Below are 22,745 nucleotides of genomic sequence, written 5' to 3'. Positions count from 1 at the left end.
TCGCTGAACGTGTAACGTTACTGCGGGACTGTTCCGAAAACGATCCGAGATGGAGTCAACGAATAAATTGAACTCTGTCACTATTCGGTCTCACTTTCTTCACGCACGAACAGAAAACCAGCAGAAAAAACGCCAAGAAAACAGTCAAAAGCGATCGCAAGAAGCGCAAAACGAGCAACTAACAAACAAACAAACCGACTGCGACTTCTGACTGACACAACGCTGCGTGCGTAGCTACGTCATAGACTTCAACATCAGAAGCTGCACGATTCAAATATAAACACGCGCTTCAACACATTACATTTAAAATAGACACAGTTTCTTAAATAAAATACGTTTTTCTTAAATGGATGTAAAGCTAGTTTTGTCCGGACCTGATAAAGTAACTGAGCACACTGACTTCGGGTCCTTCAGCGTTTTGTGTATAGCCAGAAATGAACGTATTTCAATCTCCTTTCTTCTTCTTCTTCTTGTTATCATTATGGTTGATGTTTTACTTTTTTCACCGAATCACACTCAACATATCAGTGTTGCCGAGAAAGAGTTTCTACCTCTGGAGGCAAACAGGTGCTAAATTATGAATGAACGCGAATCTGTTCTGGGAACCTTGCGCTAACGTTTCCAGAACGTTCTGGGAATCAACTATCGTTTGCTGGGTTGAAAACCATGTTTCGTCTTCAATTATTCTTGAAATGTATTTATAGCGCTTCTCCTTAAAAAACCTTAAGAAACAATAAATGTTTTAATGTAATTCATATTCAGAATGATTGGAACTGTAATTTTTACAGCCCGTGCGGGAGGGGATGCGGGTGTTCACCAGCAGAGGGCGGTGTCGCACAGGAGACGCGCTGAAGCGTCGGTACCTCCCAGTCTCTCCTGTGGTGTTTATTTCAGGAAACGGGACGGTCAGAAAGCACAACTGCATTCTCGGGTGTCGCACGAGTCGCAGACGCAGGAAAGCGTGCTGATGTCTGCGTGATCAGGACATAAAGATGGTGTTCGAGTCGGTGGTGGTCGATGTCTTGAACAGGTTTCTGGGGGATTACGTGGTGAACCTTGACAGCTCGCAGCTCAGCCTCGGCATATGGGGAGGTAAATGTGCCAGGTGTCAGAAGCAAGTGTTTACTTTGCTAAAGCAGACAGCCAGAGCTAAACCCGTGTTTAGATGACGTTCAGGGGAAGTTTCATGATTATGAACGCCGCGACGCGACATTGAGCATGCGTTCACCGTCAAAGTGAAACACTTCTAGCATACATGAGTACACGATATGGTTTCATTTAGATCGCTAGTTATGTACACTAATAATAACGTGATGTTGTCTAGTTAGGGTTGATTCATGTTAAGAGTGGAGATGTGGCAAAATTGAGCCTGTGAGTGACCTGCATATGAGTGAAGCACACTTCAAATGTGTCCGTGTCTAAATTAAACATTTGCTGTATTTACATGCATAATAAATGTGATAAAAGAATGGGCTAGTCGTGTTTAAGAAAGCATTGTACATGTGTGGGTTTTTGACAACAACGACTCAAAAGCGTGACGTAACGCATCAGCTGACACTTGAGCGATTTCTATTAATTTTGAAGAATTCTTGATAGTCAAGATCCGTTTTTTTTTTATTATATATTTACGTTTTCTAATATCTTTCAATACCAAGTTAAATATTAGCTTTTTTAAGATATGGCATGTGCAGAAAGTGTCATGATGTAATGTTTTGCAATACGTGTTATATCTTTTACTTTTGCAGGTGATGCCATATTGAGAAACCTTGAAATAAAAGAAAATGCCCTGGTATGTCTTGACTTGAATTATTTTGTCATCTATCAAGGGAGCCTGAAGTTTTGGTTAAACTGTTTAAAAACTTACTGAAACTAATGTCTTATATGACTTTTTTGTTTTTAAATTTAGAGTCAACTTGACATTCCTTTTAAAGTCCGGGCAGGACACATAGGTGAGTTCATAGACGGCTCCAAAAGTGTAACCACCTACCATAAGTTTACCAACTATTACAAACGGTTATTTTTCTGTTCAAGATTAAATTGTCTACTAAACATTTACATTTGTGTTTTCGAGCTCATCCCTTTTAAGTGATCACGGGGGCCGTATTGTTCGTAAAGCTGCTAAGGAATAAAATGTATTGTGTGAATTGCTGTACAAATACATTTAAATACATTTTTGTGCTTTAATCATATCTTTCTTTTGGGACGGTAAAATATTGTTTTTATAACATCCCACATGCAGTAAATGAATGAATATTTATACATAATTCATTTAAACATCAGTTTATACAAAATGTATTGCTGCCTAATATTTTAGGAACGCTAAATCAAGTTTAGGGTTCTTTTTTTACTACCTGTATATTAATGAATAATGTTTTTAATAGTTTCAGAAGTCCAAGGCTTTTGTGATTTGTAACTTGACTAGCCCTGATATGTTCGAAGCTTTTTTGGTGATTGTCGGATGTCTCTGTTGTTTCTCAGGCCGTTTGGAATTGAAAATCCCTTGGAAGAATCTGTACACTCAGTCCGTGGAGGCTACGCTGGATGAAGTCTTCCTGCTCATTGTACCTACTGCTAGTAAGAGCTGACACAGACTGAAGCCGTGTCTGAACATCCGATGCTAACTTTGTGTGCTGGAGATGGTTGCAGAGTAAACGCATTTGTGTGTCATGCATGTCATTCAAGTCCTTCATTCAAATGACCCTCACGTCTACATGAATACACTTGAATATGGAAAGCTAACAGATATGAACTAAGGCTGTGCGATTCATATAAAATTCATCGTAATCGTCAATTACAAAAACAAAATAATCGAGGTAAACGATTAATGTGCCGCATTCCATTTTGCAAGGATCCTCTTTTCTTGTCGTATAAATCCACAGCGCACCCTTTCCTTTTTCAGTTAAATTTTAGTTTAAAAGCCATTAAATAAGAGCGTTATTTTATTAGTATTGTATTACGTGTAATACAATACAATACATTACATTCTATAATTTGCCCTTTTATTTTCCAAACTAATTTTATCAGTACTTTTATTTATATTTGTTTTAATCATGTTCTTTTTTTTATCTAAATATAACCATACACTTTGGTATTTTGGATGATTCGCATGTCTTTTAATGCAGGTATAAAGTACGATGCGGAGAAAGAGGAGCGTCAGCTGGAGGAGGCGCGGCAGATGGAGCTGCAGCGCATCGAGGAGACCAAACAGAAAGCGGCAGAGAAAGGTACGAGAAGAATTCGGGTTTCATGCGAATATCAACGATGTCATTGGTTAAGCGTTCCTGTCTGTCTGTGTTCAGAGAATCCAAAGGGAGAGAAGCAGGATACATTTGCTGAAAAACTGGTCACGCAGGTGATCAAAAACCTGCAAGTGAAAATCTCCAACATACACGTCCGTTATGAGGATGATGTGAGTACATTCGTTTTATTTTACACAGACTCTTCAGTTTGGAGCTTTGTGCTGGCGATGACGTCAATTGATGTGTCTGTCTATTAATATGTTGCTTAATTATAATAATAATAATAAAAATAATATTAATAATGATTTGAAAGTTTAGTTGTCACTCTTGTCTGCAGTTGTCAATGTTGTTTGCAATTGTGTATTCAGGTCACCAATCCTAATTCTCCGTTGTCGTTCGGAGTTTCCCTGCAGAACCTCAGTCTCCAGGTAATTCAATGATCCATCGTGTTTGAAGAAACTATTGTATTTCTTTAAGGCTGTTAGGCGGGTAAAAATAATATTTAAAAGACTTAATATGAAAGATTGATACTTGATGAGAATATAAACAGCATTCAAGTGCAGTTTCTCATCAATTGGACATGTTGCAGTAATAGGGTTTACCAAAAGATGAATATCTGGATACATTATGGTAATGAGAATTTTGTGATGAAATGTACCTAGTTGTCATGAATATAACGTAGCAGTTCAAATTTGCAATGTCATTATTTTATCCCAAATGTAAACTGTATTTTATATATATATATTATATTACCTTACTTATTGTTATATATAATTAGGGTGTTTTGGCAAGGGCCTTGCGATACGATGCATATCACGATAGAAAAGTCAGGATGCAATATATTGCGTTATATTTCTCTATTTCGTTTTTTTTTACTTTTGTGCAAATAAATGCATTTTTCATTCTGGGGCAACCCGTCCTGGACATATATCTGTTTTTGTTATTCATCCTGATGTGATACCGTGTCAGTTAATGCCTGTTTTTATGTGCAGTGCAAAAGTTTTATAACATTTATAATGTTTTATATCTTCAGACAGCGGATCAGAATTGGAACCCTTGTCTGCTGGATGAGAAAGCCAAGCTGTTTTTTAAGGTAAGAACTTAAGGTTTTTTGGTCAGCATCCACTGTGCGTCACGTGATGTCATGTACTGATATTGGTGTTCCTTCATTCAGCTCGTGCGCTTGGACAATCTGTTTGCTTATTGGAACGTGAATTCAGAACTCTATTCCAACCACAATCCTGATGAAGCTCTGGTGAGTCTTTAAGTCACGAAACCCTCAAACGTTCAGTGACATAAAAGAATATTGTCCGTTTTCACAGACGGATTGTTTTTCTTTCGTAGCGACGACTAAAGCACAGCGTAGCCCTCAAGAACACGATCCCTCAGGATTATCATTTCAGTGAGCGGCTCTTTCGTTTACAAACTTAGTATGTTATTAAGAGTGTCTGGTAAATAGAAACCACACTTGTTTTCTTTTCACTTCGTTAGTCTTTCGTCCAATATCTGCCAATGCCAAGCTACGGATGAATCCTCGCTCGGATGTGGATTTCTCCTCGCCGAAAGTGGATCTAGTGGTCAAACTGCCGCAGGTGGCAGTCGAGCTCAGCCGGCCACAGGTGTGTTTAGCACTATAGATCTAACAATGTCTCTGATTTAGTTCCTGCCGTTATTTTGCTATATCATCGATATTTCAAGGAAAATAACATGTTATTACAATATTGAATAGAATTAGTAAGTTATCCGATAAATCGAAACTAAACTGTTCTGTATTTCTAGTATGTCAGCATCCTGGAGCTGTTGGGTTCAGTGGATATGATGACCCGGAACCTTCCGTACAGGAAGTATCGGCCAAATGTGCCCGTTCACACTAACGCTTGTAAATGGTAAGAACATTTGTTTGGTTCATTTCCTTTATAACACTGGACCGTTTTTCACATCAAGGCCCCCCACTCACAATTTCTACTATTATATCAAATATATCTTTTTTATGTATATTCTAGAGCGTAACTTAAAGGATGGATATCCTTATAAAAATAACCACGCACTTGATTATTTCGATTTTTAAGCTTCTTTCGTCTTATTTTGAGGCCCCTTTCAACGTTTATCGAGACCCCTTAGACGACCTGGTTGAGAAACACTGTGAAGGTATTTATTCATGAATAGCAGTATTTCTTTTTTGTTTTTGTGCTTATCATAGGTGGCGTTATGTGATCACGGGGGTTTTGGAGGTGAACATCAAGCCCAGCCTTCACATGTGGTCATGGCAACACATCCGTCGCCACCGGCAACTGGTGAAAAAGTACAGAGAGCTCTATAAGAACAAGATCACCAGCAAGAAACCTGCAGACGCTCTTCTGAAGGAGCTGGAGGTCGGTTTGTATTAAGCATGCTCAGTAAGATGCTCTGTCGAATGTTTTCTTACTAACACAATTCCGTCACTGTTTTCTCGTAAAGACTCCATGTGTTTCTTATTCTGTGGAGCAGAACACAAATTCACTATTTTGAATGGTTATAACGCTAAGCGAGTTTCCAACTTACACTCTTTTATCCGTGGAGAGTTTTTAATGTAGTGAAAGTCAATAAAAGCGGGACTTTCAATTCGTAAAACCCACCATAAACTATAACACCGTAAGCGTAAGTTGTTACATCATATGAGAACTAACTATGTCTGAACTTTTCAGTGAACCAGTTGATCCAGTTCACAAGACTGATCTGAATAAATCATTCATGAATCAGACCCATCCTGTTTTTGAATTTACTCCATTGGCAAAGGGGACAATTCACTAAAAAATGACAATTGTGTCATCATTTACTCACCCTGAAGTTGTTCCAAATCTGTATAAATGTCTTTGTTCTGCAGATGTCGCTCATCATATTACTTGTAAATTGCCTGAGAAAGCCATGGTTAAAACGTAACCTCACTACTGCCACTGCTTTCTATTTCATCTATCAGGTAACTGAAAGAACTCTGGATATATTCAACATCACGATGGCAAGACAGCAGGCTGATATGGAGGTGAAGTGACGTCACACATCAACACTGTACAATATTTTTCAATGTAAATCAGTTTGATTTATTGTCTGTTTTCCTTAATGCAGTGTGACCCATAGTATATATATCACAGGAAATATGTAACCAGCAGGCGCACCGGTTTATTTAGAAGCGTTTCCTAAATGCATGAATGTAAACAAAGCATCAATATATATATTCAATCGCAAAGGCTTTAGTTTTGTGTGTGGTTTTATATCTAGGGTTCAAACCGTATGTTGGTGTCTGTTGTGTATTTGGTGCTGTAGGCTTCAAAGGCAGGCCTGCGGATATATCGGCCTGGAGTGAAGGTGGAGGAAGAGCAGTCACAGGGCTGGTTTGGCTGGATGTGGAACTGGTCTGGAGACAGCGCTACACCAAGCAAAGACGTCAAAACAGGAGGTCGGTTTGTACTCGGTTCCCTTTCAGCTCAGTCTCTCGGGAGATTTCTGTGAAAGTTTGTGCCCTCTTGCACTTCATTTTTGTTTATTTAATATTTAAGGTGTTTAGTTCTGTGATGTTTTCTGGTATTAATAAGCAGGGATGTAAATAGCAAGTCACAGTATATCACAAAATCAATCTTTTAAAAGGGACACTTCACCCAAAAATCACTACCATTGTATTTTTCTCACTATGGGAGTCAATGGGGAGCAAAATCTGTCTGGTTGTAAGCATTCTTCCAAATATCTTTTTCTGTTTTCATCAGAACAAAGAAATGTATATACAGATTTGGAACAACTCTGTGAATAAATGATGACAGACTTTTCATTTTTGGATGAATTGTCTCTTTAAATTGGCCGGCGATTCATTTTCTATTGGTGAAGTGAAAGTGAAAGACGCTTTTGCACAGCATAAAGATATTCGTAATAGGAACCCTTCCTCAACTTTATTATGTTTCAGGTTTTGATGAGCTGATGTCACCAGCAGAAAAAGCCAAACTATACGCTGCCATAGGATACAGCGAGACAGCCGTCAATCCCAACCTGCCCAAAAATGTTAGTGACTGTCAATCGTAACGCATACAAATACATCTGGCAGCAGTCAATAGATCTTATAGGTTTATCTAAATGTAGACAAACTGGGTTGTTCAGTCCACGAATATTTATCTCTCTCTAGTCCGTTTTCCGGTTTTAACTCAAGTTGACGGTTATGTGTTTGCAGTTTGAGAACATGAAGATACATTTTCAGCTGCTCAACCTGTCGCTGTCTATCAAAGAGAGCCGTGAGAAGCCGGAGATTATCAAACTCTCCGTCATTGATCTTATAGCCATGTTGACGCAGAGACCTGCCGCTCAAGCAATGAAGTAACGTGTTCTCTTCTCTACCAACCCTCTCTCCTCATCAGTATTCTCATCCTTATTTTATTCCAACTCTGAATGATTTAAGCAGAAATTGGCTTTCTTTTTTCATACATTGAAAGCCTACAGTGATCAGAGTTGACGGGGTTTAAAGGTGCTTTGTGATGTATTTAGAAGGATCGATGTACAGAAATTCATTATAATAAACTACCTGTATGTCTCAGAGGTGTATAAAGACCTTCCATAATGGACCGTTATGTTTTATATTACCTATCCCCTTCAATGGCAAAGAAGCGAAAACGTTATGACATCTTAGTCCTTTGTCAGCCACCGTAGTGCTCTGAAAGGGAGAGGTGGAGTGAGCCGTTGGTTGCAATTCACAACCTCACCGTTAGATTCCGGCAAAACTTCCACACTGCTCCTTTAAATATAACAACCAGCCCCATAAAAGAAGTTCTTAAGATTGAACAACTGTATTGTAGGTTTTCATTGTATGCAAAAGAGCGGTCTGAACATACTTTCCTTTACAAATCAGCCGAATAAATGTTAATTCTACTGTATGAAATGATGCATGTCAGGATCTCTGCCCAGCTGTCTTCGTTTGAGGTGTCCGGTCTTCCTCGAGGCCAGAAGCCCCCCATTCTATTGTCACCGCGTCGTGAGGGCGGGGAGAAAGATAAGGCTCTTCTGAATCTCATGTTTGAGACCAACCCGCTAGACGGACTTGCAGACCAGAAACTACGCATAGAGTCTCAGCCGCTTGAGATAATCTACGACGCTGTAAGATTATTTTATAAACTATATCTTTGTGTCGTGATGGTTATATACTGCAGGAAGTTAGACTGAGCGTTCCCACATCAACTCGTTAATGGAAAGTAAAGTGTGTGCCAAGGTCATGGGGTTAGATCCCATATGCACATACATAGAAACAAATGTATAGGATAATGCAATGTAAGTTGCTTTGGATAAGAGCCAAAATCCCAAATGCATAAATGTAAAATGTGAATGTTCTCTTTGCAGATGACAGTAAACAGCATGTCATCTTTCTTCATGCCTCCAAAAGACCTGCAGCTGGATGAACTGACCAATGCCACGCTCATGAAGCTTGAGCAGTTCAGAGACAGGACCTCCACAGGTGTGTGTTTGTACATTGTAATATTGTGCCTGTAGGGATTGAGTTCGGTAGTATCGCCCTAACCAAACGCATCTATTGATAGATGTGTAGGACAAATGATAGGGCTGTCAAACGATTAATCGCATCCAAAATAAAAGTTTATGTTTACATAATATATGTCTGTATATAACCAGGAACACCAGAACTGAATGGAGAAAGGTACCGAACTCTTAATTCAATTCAACTTTATTTATATAGCACTTTTCACAATTTGCATTGTTCCAAAGCAGCTTTACAGGGGAAAAAATTAAAAACCCCAAAAAGGGTAAAACACGCTACATGGTGTTTTATATAGTAAATTAAATTATTCTAGTAAATAATATCTAATGTCAGCATCTCCTGGTGGTTTATTTTGCATATGTTGCATTAAGTGAATGCTTGGCTGAAAAGATGCGTCTTTAATCTAGATTTAAATTGGGCGAGTGTGTCTGATCCTCGAATAATATCAGGAAGGCAATTCCAGAGTTTAGGTGCTACGTATGAGAAAGCTCGACCCCCTTTGGTGATTTAGTTATTCTAGGTGTTCTCAAAAGTCCTCCGTTTTGAGATCTTAGAGAGCGTGATGGGTTGTAGTGTGATAGAAGCTCTGTTAGGTAGGTAAGGGCTAAACCGCTTAAGGCTTTATAAGTGATTAAAATAACTTTAAAATCAATACGATACTTAATGTGTAGCCAGTGAAGGGTTGATAACATTGGGGTTATGTGATCGTATTTTCTGGACCTGGTTAGATCTCTCATTCTGAACTAACTGTAGTTTGTTTATTGATGATGCAGCACAAACACTAAGTAGAGCATTACAGTAGTCAAGTCTTGAGGTCATAAATACATGAATAAGCTTCTCCGCGACGGCAACACATAGAATATTTCGTAACTTGGCAACATTTCTTAGGTGGAAAAAGGCTGTTTTTGTGACATTTGAGATGTGATTTCGAAATGACAGGTTGCTGTCTAATATAATGCCTAGATCTTTTACAGTATTAGTTACCATCTTACATGGACATTTCGTTTTATATCTCTGACTGACGGCGGAGTTGATAGAACAAACCGCTCCATTTCTTCTCCTCTCCTTCAGCCATAAAAGATGTGATAAAGATGTGCTTTAAATACAGTACACTTTACACTTTTTATGTTGAAAGGATGTAGAAAGAGAGCTTATTTCTAAGCAATAAAATCAATAATCATAATTTGTTTTTCTTTATCAAATAAGATATAGGTTAATGCCCTGGCTGTGGCAGCTGTTAAAGTTGAGATTTACAAAAAATATTTTAAGTCAAAAATGTTAATGCTTCTATGTAAAGGAAATACTGTTGTAACATTATTTGTTTAATGTGTTTGCAAACCAAATCTTATTGCACTTTTGTTCATATAGCAGTACTTGTATAATAAAATATAACAATTACTAAACGTTTATATTTCAATTATTTTAAATATAAACAAATGAATAGTTTTGTGTTTTTAAATGCCAAATTATGTAAAACAAAGACCTTTATTCTGGATGCGATTAATTGCGATAATTCGTTTGACAGCCCTAACAAATAGTATTAATAATACATTTATGTTTTTCATGTTGAATGTCAAGAGCGCATCTGAGGAAGAACTTGTCATTGAATATTACAAAGTTCGGTTCATGGCATTGAACAAATTTAATATCTTTTTAGATATCCTTTCACACGGCTGCCTTATTGGTTGCAAAATTTGTCTAGTTGAAGTTGTTAGTTAGTTTTGAATTGGTGGAAACCACCAGGTCTGAAAACACTACCAGATTTTCTTATTCACACTAAAGGATATAAAACACGATGCAGATTGTAATAGTGTCTTACCTGTTGCAGGCCTTATGTACATCATCGAAACTCAGAAGGTTCTCGATCTAAACATCAACCTGATGGCTTCATATGTCATTGTACCAGAGAACGGCTTTTATGACCCCAAACACAACCTTGCTATTCTGGACTTGGGTCATTTTCAGGTAAAAAAACATCTCACCGCTGTTGTTCTGCGTATGTTAAAGTGTATGAAATGTAGTGTTGAGGCAACCTTTCCCTTTCGAAGCACTACGGTGGCTGACACAGAACGAAGATGTCGTCACGTTTTGGTTTCTTTACCGAAAGAGATCATGTATTTAAGAGACACGCTCTGTAGAGCAGTTTGTCCGTTTAGAGGGTCTGTAGAAACAACATCCCCTTAGAATGAGGAACAAATGGCTCATTCTAAGGTAATAAAAATATAGTTATGTTTATTATATTGCATTTCTGTCTCGCCTATTCTCCCAAAAATGACGCAGTAATGATGTAGACAGGAGAGCGTCTGTAAGGTGTTAATAAAAACGCGTTGTGTGTTTGTATTGTGTGTAGATGTCGAGTCAGAGCAAAGCTGGATTGCCTCAGTTGTCTGCGAACAGCAGCACGTTAGAGGACATCATGTCCAGAGCGTATGACAGCTTTGATATCCAGCTGAGCAGCTTACAGTTCCTCTACACTAAAGCAGGTGCGTAGACACGCATAAACTGCAGATGCACCTTTATATTCAAATACCTTTATGTATGGTGTGAGTTTAGATAACAGAATATGTCAAACACATGAATGCAAATGCAGGTGGTGACTGGAAGAGATCTCGTCCACTGAGGCAGTCGTCCTTTCACATCCTGGAGCCTGTTAACCTGAAGGTGGTCTTCAGTCGAGCTATGGTGGTGACAGACTCTAGAATGCCCAAGTATGTCAAAATGATACTTTTGGTGTTAGTTTCGTCTGATACGTTAAGTTGTTTAATGATGTTGTATGTGTGTGTGTGTTAAGGTTTAAGATTTTCGGTGAGCTCCCACTGCTTTCTCTGCGTATCTCGGATGATAAAGTGCGTGGCGTCCTAGCATTGCTCAGCAGCATTCCTCTTCCAGAGAGCCGCCCCGCCCCTCAGACTAAAGCACCACAGGTTACACCCAAGGTACAATGCGTGTGTGTTTCCACTTGGAGAAAAATTGAGTTACTCGGACATTTGTGAGATTTCTGGATCTTTCATTTAAGAGAAAGACGCAAGAGAAAGAGAAATGAAAGGGCTGATATATTTAAGAGCTCTTATCTGGGTTTTTTCTTTCTTAAGGGTAGACTGTTGTGAAGCCCAACAAACGTATTAAAGCGTAATTAAGTGATATTGTTGATATTATATTTTACACTATAAAACTTTAAGATTGAAGATATTAGGAAGAATGCATGTAACCAAACTGTTCTTTGCCACCATTGACTACCATAATAGGAAAAACGTCTTTTTAAACTTATTTGTTCTGTTGAAAACAAATGAAAATATTTTGAAGAATGTAGGAAAGCAAACTGTTCTGGGACACTATTGACTACCATTGTCATTTTTCCTTCTATGGTAGTCCGTGGTGTCCCAGAACAGTTTGGTTATAAGCATTGGTCCAAATATCTCTCTGTGTTCAACAGAACAAATACATTTATACAGATTTGGAACAGTCAAGGGTGAATAAACAATGACAGAATTAACAGATTCACTTTATTATCATGTTGAGCTTAAGTTTCAGATTTTAAATGCATGTGCCTTGTGTTTCCTTTTCAATGCTTCAGTGTTCATAAGCTGAAAAAAAACACTCTTTAAACAATATCTTTATCATCACAGTTTTATATGCGTACAGTCATTGTCTTTGGTGTAAACAGGCCATAAATTATTTATTTTTTTAAGTGCATTCATTATTCTAGAAAACATTTGGCCACACATGAGGTTTAAATGCAGCTCCACCAGAATGATTTGTGGTTTTTTAAAGGGGAACTTATCTCTGTGTGTGACAATAATATTTTTGCTTTCTTTAGGTGTCCAAGCGAGGGAACACACCTCAGCTCACCCCCAGAAGACCAGCGGTAGATGACCTGCGTGCATCCATCATATATGGCTCTGGTCAGACACACACACAAAATACATATGGCATTCTGAAATACACCCTGGCTGGGTTAAAGGGGAAGTTCACCCAAAAATCTACTTTGTGTGATATTTTTTTACACACCCACATGATGTTAAAGAGAACTTCCGGAGTACGAATAAAGATATATAGGTCACATCCGACAGATTTCCAGGCCTCCTGATAGACATCATGATGTCAGTTTTTGCCAAGGTCCAGAAAAGTACTGAAGACTTTGTTAATTTGGTCCATCCGCGCATAGTGCCTCAGTAGGATTTTTTTGAAGCAACGAGAATGCTTAATGTGCGTAAAACAAAGCAAAATACCGACTTTTTGGGTGAACTTCTGCTTTAAAGGAGTTTCGCAGATACTAAAGTTAGACCTGTTCAACAGACTACATGAGGAATAAAGAGAAAACTGTGATTGTGTATTGCAAATTGAATATTTTTTTACTTGTCAGATGAGGAATTGTTCTTCGACGCCCCCAGTTCACCAGTAGAAGATTTGCCGTTCTTTGAGGCTTCATCCGACTCCCTGCAGGGGTCGGCCTCTGGAAAGAGACACTCTATGGTGCTGAAGGATCCCATGAAGAATATGACCGAGTTCCTCTTGAGATTTGAGATCAATAAGGTCTGCCACAGCACAAAGTTTAGGGGTCACATTAAATCTTTCATTTCACTCAAGTGACAGATGTTCTCTTTGTTATCACCTCTAGCTTTCTGTTCAGCTTTGTCGCTTGTCCAAGGCACAGGAAGTGAGCGTTCTCCATTTGTTCATTGACGGTTTAGGGACGGAACTGAAACTCCGCACCTTTGATATGGCATCAAACACGTTCCTACGTGAGATCTGTCTCGAGTGTTCAGAGTACTCGGGTAAGTTTGCTGTGCACTTGTTGCAGTGCATTCTGGGATTGTCTTAAAGGTCCAGTGTATGAATTTTAGTTGTATCTAATTGTGAGGTTGCAAACCACTCCACTCCACGCCTCCCCCTCCCTCTCGAGGCAGTACGGTGGCTGACAGAGGACTAAAATGTTGTCACATTTTCGCTTCTTTGCTGAAGAAGATCATTTATTTACGAAACGCACTCTGTAGAGAAGTTTGTCCCATTAGGGCTACTGTAGAAACAACATGGCGAGGGGACCCGCAGTGTTTGTACTGTGGATAGAAATAGCATATTCTAAGAGAATAAATACACAACACTTCACGATGTAAGGTCTTTATACACCTCTGAAGACAGTCACATACTTCATATATTGCATTTCTGTCTATCGGTCCTACAAAAAATGACACACTGGATCTTTAAGTTGCAAATGATACATGCAAAGATGCCAAATAAGACCACAGCATTTTCTTTACTTTATCTACGAAGATTTTGACAAGAAGGTTCACCTCATCACAACTTTGGACAACACTGAAGATGATCTGCTCACGTTGGAATACATCAAGGTAAATTTACATTGTTACATTGAAGCGTTCTTGGGTTCAGGAATGCCTGATATGCAGTGTCACACTGATTTTCTGTTTTCTTTAAGGCGGACAAAAATGCCCCCGATTTCAAAACTGCCTATCATAACACAGAGCAACTGATCAAGGTAAACTCCATTAAAGCCTCTTAACAGCCACCATACCACGTTCAGGTTGATGATAATTTGATCCCAACTGATCATTTCAGTTGAATTCTCCTTAAAGCATTAAATGATGTGTATCAGGTGAATTTCTCCTCGCTGGATATACACCTGCACACCGAGGCGCTTCTCAATTCAATTAACTTCCTAAATAACCTCCTGCCACCTTTCAAGAAAGAGGCACAAGAGGAGCAGGCTGTCCTGCCAAAGGAGGAAGAGGAGGAGGAAGAAGAGGAGTCTAAAATCGAAGAGTCTGCTATCACGAAAAAATCAAGTAACCTCATTTTGATAGTTTGATCATGATCATGTGCATTTGATTTTCTTCAAATGCATTTTGATTTTCTTCTTGATTTTTCGTTTTGTAATAATGTCATTATTTCATTTAGCCAAAAAGAAGTCAAAGTATCAGGATGTGGTGAATTTGCACATCCGAGCGGATCTAAACTGTTTGAAGGTCTTCATAAGAGGAGAGAAAGCTAGAATCTCTGAGATCTGCATTGAGGGTAATACATACTTCTACTGAAAATCCCAGATATAGAGACGAACAGTTTGCGGTATTTTAAATGATGTGTTCTGTCTCCTACACCAGGACTGGTTTCTGAAGTTCAGATGATGAAGAAGTCAGTGGAGATTCTGGCTAACCTAAAGAACATTGTAATTCTGGATTGTGACAAAGAGGCTCTGTACAAAAAGGTAGTACACGGTACTTATCGCACATTATTGCTGAAAACAAAACTTCTATCACTGAAATGTTCAATAATTTTGGGAGGTTTATTGAAGTAATCATGATACTGTGCAGGCAGTGTCCATTGCAGACAAAGAGGTGTTTGATTTTCGCATGGTGAACCATGTGGACGCAACAGAGGGAGATGCGTACACGGATATGCACATTGTGGACACTAGTGTAACATTAACTGTGGGCTGCATTCAAGTCATTTTCCTCAACAAGTTTATGTCTTCAATACTGGTGAGTGTTGTATACCACTATACCCCTAATGTTCCTGTACTGCGTTGGTAGAGCATTATGTTAGCATAGCAAAATCTTGTGTTCGGTTTCTAGGGAACACTTATATCACCTTTTTAATATCAGGCAGAGATGAGTTAAATAATAATTTATCTATGATGCATAAAAAGAATCAATCAGAAAGTGTAGGGGGCCTCAGACTAAACCTTGGGGCACACAGGTGATTTTAAAACCTCAGATGATTAATAAAAAAAACTTCCACCTGAAATTTCAGTAATAATTTTTTACCTTTGCCACAACAAACAATGTGCATTTTAATTTGATTGAATGCAGGCTATGTTTACATCCATTTTTATTACTCTCATGGTCGCGCTCTCTCTCTTCTCCTTCCCATTCAGGCATTCGTTAATAATTTTCAGGAGGCCAAAAACGCTTTGGCAGAAGTGACAGCTCAGGCAGCAGAGAAGGCAGCTACAGGGGTGCTGGAGCTGGCAGAGAGAAGCACACGGATATCTCTAGATGTGGACATCAAAGCTCCGGTTGTCTTTCTCCCACAATCCTCTGTTTCATACAATGTCATTGTGGCAGATCTGGGTTTAGTGACTGTTAAGAACCACTTTAAGATCGTCTCCTCTCCGACACACAGCAAGATCCCACCTGTGGTCGATATCATGGCTGTGGGGTTGAGTGATCTTAAAATGTACAGGTTAGACGACCATTTGTCATGCCTTTTGTCTTTTTGAAACACATTGTAGAGCTTTTATTTTATATTGACCTTGTTTTGCTCATTTTATTGTTCGTTGGATTTTTCTCAGGACCACATTCATCGATGGAAAATTTAAGGGTGAGATTCAGCTGCTCAAACCAGTTAATATGGACCTGTCAATCAAGCGAAATCTATCCGCTTCCTGGTATCATAGCATCCCTGACATACAGATCAATGCACATCTTAAACCAATGAGTGTGAGTGCTTTTGCGTTCATTTAGGACAGTTAATTTTTTTCTATTTCTGAAAGAGTTTAATACATGGTTTATATTGCTGTGTGTATGTGTTGATTGTAGCTGATCCTGAGTCAGGAGGATCTGACTATAGTATTGAAAACTCTGAGTGAGAATCTGTCTGAGACTTCAGATGTTCCTCAAGTTTCATCAAGCTCTGATAAAGCAGACACGGTCTCTATCAAAGATTCTCAGAGCTCTGGCGGTAAGACACATACACGCACATAGGTCATAAGTTAATTATATTTCAACAATTCAGAATAAATGTAATCATTTTATATAATTGTCCAAACTTGTGTTGATAGAAACGGTATACCGTACATCTGTTGTTGTAGGGAACACGGTTGTGACGGCGGCAGTGGTGGAGGGTCAGAAAACAGGCAAACTGAAGAACACTCTGAAAGTGGATTTCAAGTTTGATTCCATGACCCTGGTCCTCTACAGCCCAAACACCAATGAGGTACCAAAAAGTATAATAAAAACATGCCTTTTATTTGTTAAATTATTTAATTACTTAACTATTTGTTTTTTTGTGTGTGTAGATCTGCGTGCCAGACTCACGTGATGAGAGCTTGAGGTTGGCAGAGTTCACGCTGGGCACCATCTCCACCGCAGTGGACATGTATTCTGACAGCTCAATGAAAGCTTCTCTCAAACTCACGAACTGCCTGCTGGACGACAAGCGACAGAGAGTGAAAATGATCACATCCAGGTCTATTATTATTATTCGTTTATTATGAATCGTCTATTGTATCATCACATTATCATTCATATAGTGAGAGTTTTCTCTCTGTCTCACATCTAATGCTGCTTTAGGATGATGGCCATGCATCAGGGCAGGGAAGATAACGTTATGGTGGATGTAAAGTACAGGCAAGGCCGGGACGGCTCCGTACTGGACACAGTGATTCAGGACTTCTACCTGTGCGCCAGCATGGAGTTTCTGCTCACTGTAGCTGATATCTTTCTTAAAGCTATGGCAGACGGCTTCTCCGGTCCTCCGAAGAGCAACAAACAGTCCGCCAGTTCCTCTAAAGACACAGGTTAGACATTTACTCGCATTTTGCAACGAGCAATTCATCTGCTGTTTTATTGATTTCTGTCGCTCTGTTAGCAGTTCCTGTTCAGCCAGTGGTGGCTAAGACTGAGATGAACGTTGTGGTGAAGAATCCTGAAATAGTTTTCGTGGCCGACCTCACACGCGCCGAAGCCCCGGCTCTCGTCGTGACGACGCAATGCGAGCTGGTCATGAAGAACGAGCCCAGCGGACAGTCCATGACGGCGGCCGTCTCGGATCTAAAGGTGGTGGCGTGTCCGTTCCTGAGGGAGAAGCGAGAGAACAACGTGACGACGGTGCTTCAGCCCTGTCAGGTGTTCTTTCAGAGCAACCAATCATCTACCCAACCTCAAACCATCGAACTGTCCATCAGCTCCCTCACGCTCAAGGTGAGACTCAGGGTTTGAACATCCTGTTTAATTCAAGCAGGGATGTGGTATTGTTGTTTATTTCATATGTAAAAATGTAATCAATCACATCCGAGATTAGCTACGTATTTAAGCCTTAAAGCCACAATAGCAAAAGACATTTAAAATACTACAAAAATGTATGAAGTACACTGAATTTTTTTTCTTTCTTAGTATTTGTTTTCCAGTACAAATATCGAAACATTCTTCAATCAAGATACATGTACTTGTTTACAAGAAACAATCATATAGTCTTGTTTTATTTTGAAATATAAAGGTAAAAGTTAACATAAAGCAACACTAGGTAACTTTTCCTTATGGCTCCCCATGTGGTTGATAAGCGCCATCGTCTATTGTCTGTCCTAAATATTGTCGTGTTGTGATTTTGTAAAATAAAGAAAATTAAGAACCATAACCTCTCTTTTCCACCCCCCAAAGGTGTCTCCCATCATCATAAACACCGTCATCACCATTCAGTCAGCGTTGAGCCCTGCAGCCGAGACCCCGGAGGAGCTGGAGAGCCCCATACCACACCATCTGTGGGAACGCCGCAACCTGCGAGACCTGAAGCTCTGGTTCCTGGAGGAGGAAGGAGAGGAAGACACCCAGTCCGTTGCTCCTCTCATTCCACAGGGAGAATCCCTCAAAATGAACATCCAGTCCATCTGTGTAACGCTGGAGGCTGGGGTGGGTCATCGCACCGTGCCCATGCTCCTGGCCAAATCCTCGTTTCACGGAGATGTGAAGAACTGGACTACACTCATTAACCTCCACTGTCACCTGGACCTGGAGGTCAGATCATCATATCAAACGTTTTTACTCTTTAAAATCCCAAATTTAATAGCTGGAAGGTCCTGTGGTGATGATGAGGATGAGTTTCAACGAGACATATCAAAGGGCTTTTTAATCAATTTATTCATTTTGAATCAACCAAAAGCCTAGAACATCATAATAATGAATCAGGATTGGCTACTTGTTATTTGGTTGTGGAGCTGTTAGGTCTCAAACTTTCATTTCTTAGATGTGTTTTTTGTTTCCTGAAGGTGAATTATTATAATGAGATGATGGGTTTATGGGAACCACTTTTGGAGCCGCTGGAAGATGAAGCCAAAGACGGCTTTAGAGCCTGGACACTGGCGCTTAAGGTTACGCCTCATTTCATTTAACACTTTAGGTAAATGCTTCCCAATGTGTATATTATAAGCTCCTCATTTAAAATACAGATGAAGAAGAAACCAGTAGTGACCTCCGGGGTGTCCGATGAGGTGGACGGCAGCGTGCCTGATTATAAAACCGTCATCAGCTTAGCAAGCAAAGACCAGCTCAACATCACGCTCTCCAAGTGCGGCCTACACATGCTCAGTAATCTGGGGACGGTAAGAAATCGTAGCGTGTTGAGGTTGTTGACAAGTGCCGTCCTTCTATCGCGGGAATGACAGCGTGTTTGTTCACTCGCAGGCGTTTGCAGAAGCTGCCAAGCAGACCGCTGAGTGCATTCAGACTGACCAAGCTCCGTTTGTGGTGAAGAATCGTTTGGGTTTGGCGGTGTCCGTGCAGCACAGCGAGATGTTTAAACCTATCGGTAAAGAGTCTAAACAGCGTGTGGTGGAGCTCCAAGATGGAGAGAATCTAAACATGGACTACACAGTGCAGTCAAGCGACCAGTTCTCTGCCATGACCAGCCTCAGCACCAAAAACTACATACAACCCAGTAAGATCTCTCATGTAACACAGACACGTGTACCTACCATTTCATTTATTTGTTTAGTTTATAACGTTGCATTTGTTAACATTAGTTTTATGCATTAGGTAAAGTAAATAATATTTGTCTATATTATATTAAGGGGACAGTTCACCCAAAAATGAACATTCTGTCATCATTTATTCACCTTCAACTGTATAAAAGTATTTGCTCTGTTGAACACAAACGAGGATATTTGGAAGAACATGGGAAAGTAGACAGATCTGGTGCACCATTGACTACCATAGTACTTTTTTCCTTCTATGGGAGTCAATGGTGTCCCCAACTGTTTTGTTACACACATTCTTATAAATATCTTTCTCTGTATTCAGCAGAACTAAGAAATATATACAGGTTTGGAACAATGTAATTGAAAGGGCATTGTTAATCTTATTATGAAAAAATAATTTTCCCCAAATGTTTTTACTGTACTAACAGCACAGATATGAAAATGTGGCGTTTCTAATACCCATACGAGGTTTCTCTAAGTTTTTAGAGCATTTGTTTTATTTTTAGTACGTGATTTTTTTTATAGTCAGTTAAGTGCCATTTTCAGGACTGTCACATCCATAACGGTACATACATATTCCTTATTAATAAAACACATAAAATAAAGTAACTATTTCATGATCTCTGAAGAGGCATCCCTTCTCCATTTGTTGGTTATTATTGCTTTAGGTTTGTGCATTTTCATTCACATAAATCCTACAAAGTTAGTTGTCTTAAACTATCAACAAGGGTTTAGTAAAATATAAACAAATAGTTCAGTATATTGGTAACAAGCACATTCTCCTAGTGTTATTATCTTGGTATTGCCCAACAGTGTTATAGATGCTACAAATGCAAAATTGTATAATCACTATAACCGTCACTTTCACTTTGATATTTTTTACCACATATTGTGATTCGAAAAAAACATGTGTATTAAAAACAGTAGAAACTACCCAGATTTCCCTACTAGCCACAATATTGAACAGGCGAGCCCCATTTCGATTTTAGCATTTTGAAATGTTTTTTTTCCAGCTCCTGTGGGCCACACCGCAGCGAGTATCATCCCGCTGATCAAAACTGGGCGAGGGATGTACAGCGTCATGCACTTTGACTCGGGTGTCACACGCTTCTTTGTCTGTCAGATTTACACCGTGGAGGGCAGCAAATATGTCAAGATCCGTTCTCCTTTCCAGGTGGGTGTTCAAAATACACATATTTTAAATTGAACATGAAAACTGAATCTCAGTATACACAACATAAACGCAACTTGCTGTTAAATTTTTGTGTTTAATGTATTGAACTATTGCCCAAGTTCACCTAGTCAAAGGAGCAATGTGGAGATTTTAGCAGGATCTAGTGGTGAGGTTGCGAATCGCAACCAACAGCTCTCTCCATCCCTCCCTTTTAAAGCACTCCGGTGGCTGACACAGAACTTGGATGTCATTGCGTTTTCGCTTCTTTGCCCGAAGGAGATAACCTATTTAATGAGCAGTTTGTGCGTTCAGGGTTACTGTAGAAGCAGCATGACGAATTCCATGCAAGGGACTATGTAACGATAATCTTTCTCTTGTTGTGTTTGTTTGTTGTTCATAAAGAAAAAGCTGTACATAAAATATTATCAGAAAAAAGAGATTACCATGATTTCGAAACTTTGTGTGATGTCAAGCCATGTAATCTGAACAAACAATTTACAAGTTTGACACATTTTGGACACGTATCCAGTGTTCGCAAAACAATCTTTGCTAACATGTTTAGGCTAATATTATTCAGTATACACAAAATATTACCTTACCAGTCCCCGTCTTACAGTACATTCTTACAACGCAAATGTCTTTTATTTAAAGTTTGTGAATTTTCCCGTCTTGTTAGAAATAGAGTGAGTTACGTGCATTTTCATGAGAGTAGCGTACATATCAGAGACTAAAGAAAAGAGACACCGCAACACATGACAAATGTGCTTATTCTGAAATGTAAATACATATAAATATAAGCTGTATATGTTCTTTAAGTCTCTATTTCTAAACATTAGAACAGCGTTCTATACACAATCACCTTCTATACATTGATTTCTATACGTCACAATTCCGCCCAAAGTAAACATCAAAATTGGTAAAAACATTGCAAGTTATAAATTAATTTGAACACACATGTGAACTACAAACGTATCGCGTGCCTAATAAGATGAAAAACAGGATATATATATATATATATACAGTCATTTTGACTGTAATGATGCACTCTGTCAGTTGGGCATAATGTCGCCAGGATCCGGCAGCTTCACCGATCGATTGCCGTTGGTTTAGCGGTGTATGCACAATCCAGTCATTTATATAGATCAGTGGTAAACACACAGATTTAAGCATTAGGTGTAATTTTATATATAATACATGTGTTGTTGTTGACGGATTGATAGATCGTGATGTCAATCTTTGATTTTGCAGATCATCAATCATTTCTCGGTGCCGTTCCGGGTTTATGAAGGATCTGTGTGTCTGGGCACTTCTCTGCCTATGGAGGAGTTCTGTGTGCCACTGGGATCTTACAGGTCAGTTATAGCACGTTACACCACTCTTACATCATAAATATGAATATTTATTTTTCTTTTTTGTCTGTCAGATCTGAGCTGAGCTTACAGCCTGCACCGGAAGGTGAGAAAGAGTACGACCGCTCTGAGGGTTTCACTTACAATGAGGTGATTCAGAAACCCAAAGAGTGTTTGCAGAAAACCTGCCACCATCACGGAGACAGCACTCGGATGATGAAGGTCAACATGGTTCCTCTTCCAGACGCTGTGATGTCACACAGCACCGATGAGGGTTTTGACAAGCCCCTCGTTCTGCACCTGTGGCCCACCGTCCTCCTCCGCAACCTTCTGCCGTACCCAATCACCTTCAACTTAAAGGTAGACATCCTACAGCAGGGTTAGTCAACTTGCGGCCCGCCGGACAAATGCGGAGGCCAGTCACCTGGCCCGCCCTAACATGTCACATAAGTGTAGAAACCGTTTGGTTTAAGAAGGCACGTCCTGAGACGCCAGATTTTTTGAAAGTCCAAAACGCTTCTACATTAAATACACAAGTTATTCCCGCGGCTCATAATGATAAATTGACGTCTTATAAACAGGGTGCGTATGGGTGCTGGAAATCCTGAAAAAATTCTAGATTTTTAATGATTTTCAAAACCCACTAAATACCACACTCTGCCCGGTCTGAAATATCTGGTTTTGCTGGAAGTTAATGGAGGAGCATGATAAAAAATGCTTATTTACACAAAAGGTCATCTGACGGACTTCGAATGGAACAGACAACACTGGAGGT

General features: G+C 39.4%; 1 protein-coding gene across 1 annotated transcript in view; it reads left to right on the top strand.

Moving 5' to 3' along the window:
* The first annotated feature begins 878 nt into the window (after positions 1–878).
* The window catches only part of vps13a (vacuolar protein sorting 13 homolog A), a 37,054-nt gene continuing 15,187 nt past the window's right edge, over positions 879–22,745 (top strand). The window contains 46 exon segments of the mRNA XM_079467729.1: positions 879–1,092; positions 1,746–1,789; positions 1,907–1,949; positions 2,479–2,574; positions 3,123–3,224; positions 3,300–3,409; positions 3,608–3,667; positions 4,273–4,332; positions 4,414–4,494; positions 4,584–4,641; positions 4,731–4,858; positions 5,019–5,125; positions 5,440–5,611; positions 6,196–6,258; positions 6,540–6,672; positions 7,171–7,265; positions 7,432–7,574; positions 8,147–8,348; positions 8,589–8,703; positions 10,571–10,707; positions 11,093–11,225; positions 11,333–11,450; positions 11,534–11,678; positions 12,560–12,644; positions 13,106–13,275; positions 13,361–13,517; positions 14,014–14,090; positions 14,177–14,236; positions 14,354–14,543; positions 14,656–14,772; positions 14,859–14,962; positions 15,069–15,236; positions 15,632–15,939; positions 16,049–16,196; positions 16,296–16,437; positions 16,568–16,692; positions 16,775–16,944; positions 17,049–17,266; positions 17,269–17,678; positions 18,135–18,488; positions 18,740–18,841; positions 18,920–19,072; positions 19,155–19,407; positions 20,461–20,621; positions 21,870–21,973; positions 22,045–22,330. Of these exon segments, the coding sequence (XP_079323855.1) occupies positions 993–1,092; positions 1,746–1,789; positions 1,907–1,949; positions 2,479–2,574; positions 3,123–3,224; positions 3,300–3,409; positions 3,608–3,667; positions 4,273–4,332; positions 4,414–4,494; positions 4,584–4,641; positions 4,731–4,858; positions 5,019–5,125; positions 5,440–5,611; positions 6,196–6,258; positions 6,540–6,672; positions 7,171–7,265; positions 7,432–7,574; positions 8,147–8,348; positions 8,589–8,703; positions 10,571–10,707; positions 11,093–11,225; positions 11,333–11,450; positions 11,534–11,678; positions 12,560–12,644; positions 13,106–13,275; positions 13,361–13,517; positions 14,014–14,090; positions 14,177–14,236; positions 14,354–14,543; positions 14,656–14,772; positions 14,859–14,962; positions 15,069–15,236; positions 15,632–15,939; positions 16,049–16,196; positions 16,296–16,437; positions 16,568–16,692; positions 16,775–16,944; positions 17,049–17,266; positions 17,269–17,678; positions 18,135–18,488; positions 18,740–18,841; positions 18,920–19,072; positions 19,155–19,407; positions 20,461–20,621; positions 21,870–21,973; positions 22,045–22,330 (6,507 nt within the window). The 5' untranslated portion in view covers positions 879–992.

Source organism: Barbatula barbatula (assembly GCF_947034865.1).
Source record: "Barbatula barbatula genome assembly, chromosome: 11".
Lineage (NCBI taxonomy): Eukaryota > Metazoa > Chordata > Actinopteri > Cypriniformes > Nemacheilidae > Barbatula > Barbatula barbatula.
The sequence above is the reverse complement of the archived record's forward strand: the minus strand, read 5'-3'. Positions and strand labels throughout refer to the sequence as shown.